The following is a 4,258-nucleotide window of genomic DNA, read 5'->3' as shown; positions in this document are numbered from 1 at the left end:
CAGTTGTGAGTTGTGTATAATTTCACAAAAGGGCATGAGGATAGGATAATGCTTTTAGAAAGAAGAAACTTAACTCTGATCCCAAGTTTCAGCATTTCTGGTTGGTATCCCCTCATTCTGATTGTTTCAATGTCTCGATAAATCCATCCTTCAGGAGAGGATTTGAGGCTGCTATACGTTGAGACGTGATGTCAAAATCTTTACCGGAACTGTACAAAACAATTTCAAAATTACAATATAATAAAGAAACCAAATTATTGTTGTTCAATTGTCACCACTGGAGTAATTTGTTACTTACGGGTCGAACACGAGTCCTCCAGCTTCAGTTACGATAACAGCACCAGCCGCTACATCCCTAAAAGGTCAACTAAATGTAAGTAATCTAAAAGATCAGGGTCCAGTGAAATATTAAAAGAATCTTACCAAGGGCCTCCAAAACCAAGTTCATAGAACAGATCAAGCCTTCCACATGCAATCCCACAGAGATTTAATGCACAAGATCCAGACATCCGAAGGGACCTAACCTGATCAGTTGACAACCCATACCTTCAGGTATTTTACCCAAGGAAGTAAAAGATTTTATACCCAAATCCGTATTATGAGACGGGTACCCTGTCACCTTGAAGAGTAAGCTATTGATCCTATTTGTGGTCTCATCCACAGTAGCCTTGTCACGCTTTGTTCCCACCAGCAATTTCCATTTAATTAAACTTGACGGGCTTGTTATTGGCAAGACGGATAGGTCATTTTTCGATTTTACAAAGAACACTGAGTGATACACTCAACAACTATCCAACAACCAAGCATTATTAATTTAATATATTAAGTTGAAAACCTCTGTTGCAAGAAGTGCCTTCACAAGCTCGGTTTGAGAAGATACTGCGTATACCAAATATACTGGTGGTCATTACACCAAACCATGAATGGACAGGTAAGGATCTAAACAGAAAGGCACAAACCTTTTATGGCTTTCCCGTTGAGGAAAGCACCTTTACCACGGATGGCCGTAAAAAGCTGAAAATTGAAAATCAAACGTTTTTTTACCAATATACTAGCAAACTATATAAAAAAAAGGATACACATGAATACCAAGTGAAAATACAGTTGTAAAAATATTAAAAGAAGAGAGAACCAAGTTAGTGATTATTTTAGTGCACAGATACGCATTTGATTAGCTGTGCATTTGAGTTTTTTGTCGATGACATACCAACAACAGATGTAGAAAATATGAAAATTTAGCAGGTGCAAGAGCTAGGATAGGATGATTAATGTTAGGTGTTGGAGCATCACCTAATATCTAAACAATCAAAGAATTAATTCGAAGGTGAATATTTTACCTCATCCATAATTGGATTGTAGACAACCCCGACCATTGGAATCCGTCCAATTGTTAATCCAATAGAAACACATAGAAATGGAAACCTAGGATTTATCGCATCTAATGATTTACGGTTCAGAATGTCTCATTGCAAACGTAATAGCATACCCATGCACAAAATTAGTTGTTCCATCCAAAGGATCAACAATCCAAGTGGGTTCTTCGGTCAATTCTGTAGCGCCATAAGCAGCTGTGGTTTCTTCCCCAACAAACTAAGGTAGAAAAGCATAAAAAAAACAAATACCAAAACCAAGTAACAGAAAAATACTAGATTTGAGAACTTCAACCGGAAAAAGAAAAGTCCAAAATAGAGAGTTGACCTTATGTTCAGGGAAATGTTGCTTGAGATTATCAAAAATCAGTTTTTCGCATTTCTTATCAGTTTCTGTGACTAAATCCACCTATCCACAGGAACAAATGGACCATTGTTATATGTCAAAAAAATTATCAGAAACGAGAAAAATTAAGATTTATTGCTGCCTTTGTTCTCTCTTTTCCTTGCTTGACCATCATTTTCTGCAATATTCAAAAGCAGGAAATAACCCATCACACCTAATTAGCTTTAATCTTGACAACTTAATTATTCCTATTACCTAAGTTTATCTCACTTCACTACTCATAATGCATCCAAACAAAGGGCCGCCAACTTTTCTATCTGGAGGGAAGATTAGATGCAAAACCATTCAACTTTAATCAGGTGCATTGGCACCCCCATCAGGGACCACGTATAATATATACATTTTCTTAACCAAGGACAACGCAGATTCAAATTCCTCTACCACAAAAAATAATGTACGTTCGACCACTACTAAGGCACCCCAATGATTTGTCCAGATAAGAATTAAAATACGAGGATAAACATTAGATTTCTTAAGATTGACAAAAGTCCTTGATTGATACTTCATGTTCAACATATGATTTGCAAACTGAAACAATACTATGGAGCATCCACACAAAGTATTCGAAATACCCGAAAGTTCAGAAATCACTTATCATATTCACCACACTTCCAACTTCTGAACATCTAACTGAAATAAAACTAGCATTGTTATAAAAGCACCGAATTTTTCAGCCGAATTTCTACAATGATATAACATTATCACCTGAAATTTAATTTTGTATATCAAACATCTCTTAAAAACATTAAATTTTGACATATGACAACCCAGACACGTACCCATTAATTAGATCAAAATTATGCGAAGATCGTACCTGGCCCTTGTGCTCAACGTGCTTAGTCAGATAGAACCCATGCTTAATGACCTTAGAAGCAGAAGTTAAATCAAATAGATGACAAAAAATCGAGCAAAACAACAAATAGTGTGGCCAAAGCTAATCACATAAATGCTAACAAATCAAATCAACAAAAATGTATGTAAGATTGAGCAATTGCGAGTAAAGTTCCACCTCTCCAGCAATCTTAGCGGCATCCACTGCCTTGGCCAAGAAATCCTCCATTGAATCTGAAAATCAAAATCTGATCACCAAACTGCTATCCCACTATACACCTTCGTAACCACTAATATTTTATGTGCGTATCTGTGAGTGAGTAAAACATAAAAACTTAGAATAATGGCACGGATCATACATTTGTCGGGCATTTTTCTTAGGTGATGAGATTGGGAGCAAAGCAGAGTTCAGTGCACTGCAGATTCGCGACAAAGTTACCTCATTTATGATTTCTTTATTTAGTTGTAGTGAACATTTGGCTGACATGAATCGACATTTGTCATTATTATTATTATTATTATTATTATTATTATTATTATTATTAGTCGTTAATCATAATCATAATCATAATCATAATCATAATATAATATAAAAATAATTTTATTTTATATTTTCGTATAAAATATAATATTTATATTGAATTAGTTTTTTCTTTATTTAATTTCATTTTTAATCTTTTTTATACGATTTTTCAAAAAAAATAAAATTGAGAATAAGAAAATTATAAATTTAGTCATATATATATTGTTTCTTTGTAATTTTGTTTCATGCATTAACAAATATCATTATTGTTTCGTGTGACTGTCTTTTGGCGCAGAACCGTGTGCCCCCTAACTTGTGCACGCGTCCCTTGACTTATCACAGAAGAGTGTGTCCTCTAGGTGTATCTCCTGACTCATGTGACTTATTCTTTAAATAGTCCATCTGCTGGAATTCACGAGACACTTTTTGCATACTCATTTCGTTGCATCTTTTTTCTTCCGAAACTTGAAAGTTCAAGCATATCGTTGTTCGCTGACATCCAAAAATATAATTATAGTGCTGCATTTCTGGAATTTGAGTTATTGTATCTTGATAACAGTTTCCATTCTGTATAGTACATTCATACGGAAAAATTCGTCTTGCGGAAAAAAGATTTTCTTTACCTCAACTCGAACTGCTTATTGTTCCGAAGATCAAGAAGAAAAACAAATAACACAAAGATCGACCTCCCTTATGATTTAGTGTAGTACGCACACCTCATTGTAAGGACCATCACCTTATATATATCTAAACAATCAAAGAAATAAATATAAAAATGGAAAACCTATGATTTACAGTTCAGAATGTCTCCTTGCAAACGTAGTGCACAAAATTAGTTGCTCCATCCAAAGGATCAACAATCCAAGTGGGTTCTTCAGTCAATTCTGTAGCACCACAAGCAGCTGTGGCTTCTTCCCCAACAAACTAAGGTAAAAGAGCATAAAAAACAGAAAAACACTAGTCTTGAGAACTTTAACCGGAAAACGAAAAGGCCAAAATAGAGAGTTGACCTTACGTTACGTTCAGGGAAATGTTGCTTCAGATGATCAAAAATCAGTTCTTCACATTTCTAATCATTTTCTGAAATCCACAGGAAGAAATGGACCATTGTTATATGTCAACATATGA

General features: G+C 34.9%; 1 protein-coding gene across 1 annotated transcript; it reads right to left on the bottom strand.

Moving 5' to 3' along the window:
- LOC140976850 (inositol-phosphate phosphatase-like) lies at positions 1-2,842 on the bottom strand. Its single transcript, XM_073441215.1, has 11 exons — positions 2,786-2,842; positions 2,591-2,641; positions 1,699-1,779; positions 1,487-1,590; positions 1,338-1,422; positions 960-1,014; positions 837-879; positions 620-689; positions 424-524; positions 299-355; positions 1-209 (listed from the first exon to the last, which is right to left on the bottom strand). Exons 1-11 carry the CDS (start codon positions 2,834-2,836, stop codon positions 113-115), a joined length of 795 nt encoding a protein of 264 aa, XP_073297316.1. The 5' UTR covers positions 2,837-2,842; the 3' UTR covers positions 1-112.
- Positions 2,843-4,258: the final 1,416 nt, after the last annotated feature.

The sequence above is a fragment of the Primulina huaijiensis genome, chromosome 5 (genome assembly GCF_012295235.1).
Source record: "Primulina huaijiensis isolate GDHJ02 chromosome 5, ASM1229523v2, whole genome shotgun sequence".
Lineage (NCBI taxonomy): Eukaryota > Viridiplantae > Streptophyta > Magnoliopsida > Lamiales > Gesneriaceae > Primulina > Primulina huaijiensis.
The sequence above is the reverse complement of the archived record's forward strand: the minus strand, read 5'-3'. Positions and strand labels throughout refer to the sequence as shown.

Coding starts and splice junctions, on each gene's coding strand:
- LOC140976850 (XM_073441215.1), bottom strand. CDS start 2,836: ATGGAGGATTTCTTGGCCAAGGCAGTGGATGCCGCTAAGATTGCTGGA. Junction 2,642..2,785: donor CCGCTAAGATTGCTGGAGAG/GTGGAACTTTAC, acceptor TCTGCTTCTAAG/GTCATTAAGCATGGGTTCTA. Junction 210..298: donor GGAGGACTCGTGTTCGACCC/GTAAGTAACAAA, acceptor TGTTTTGTACAG/TTCCGGTAAAGATTTTGACA.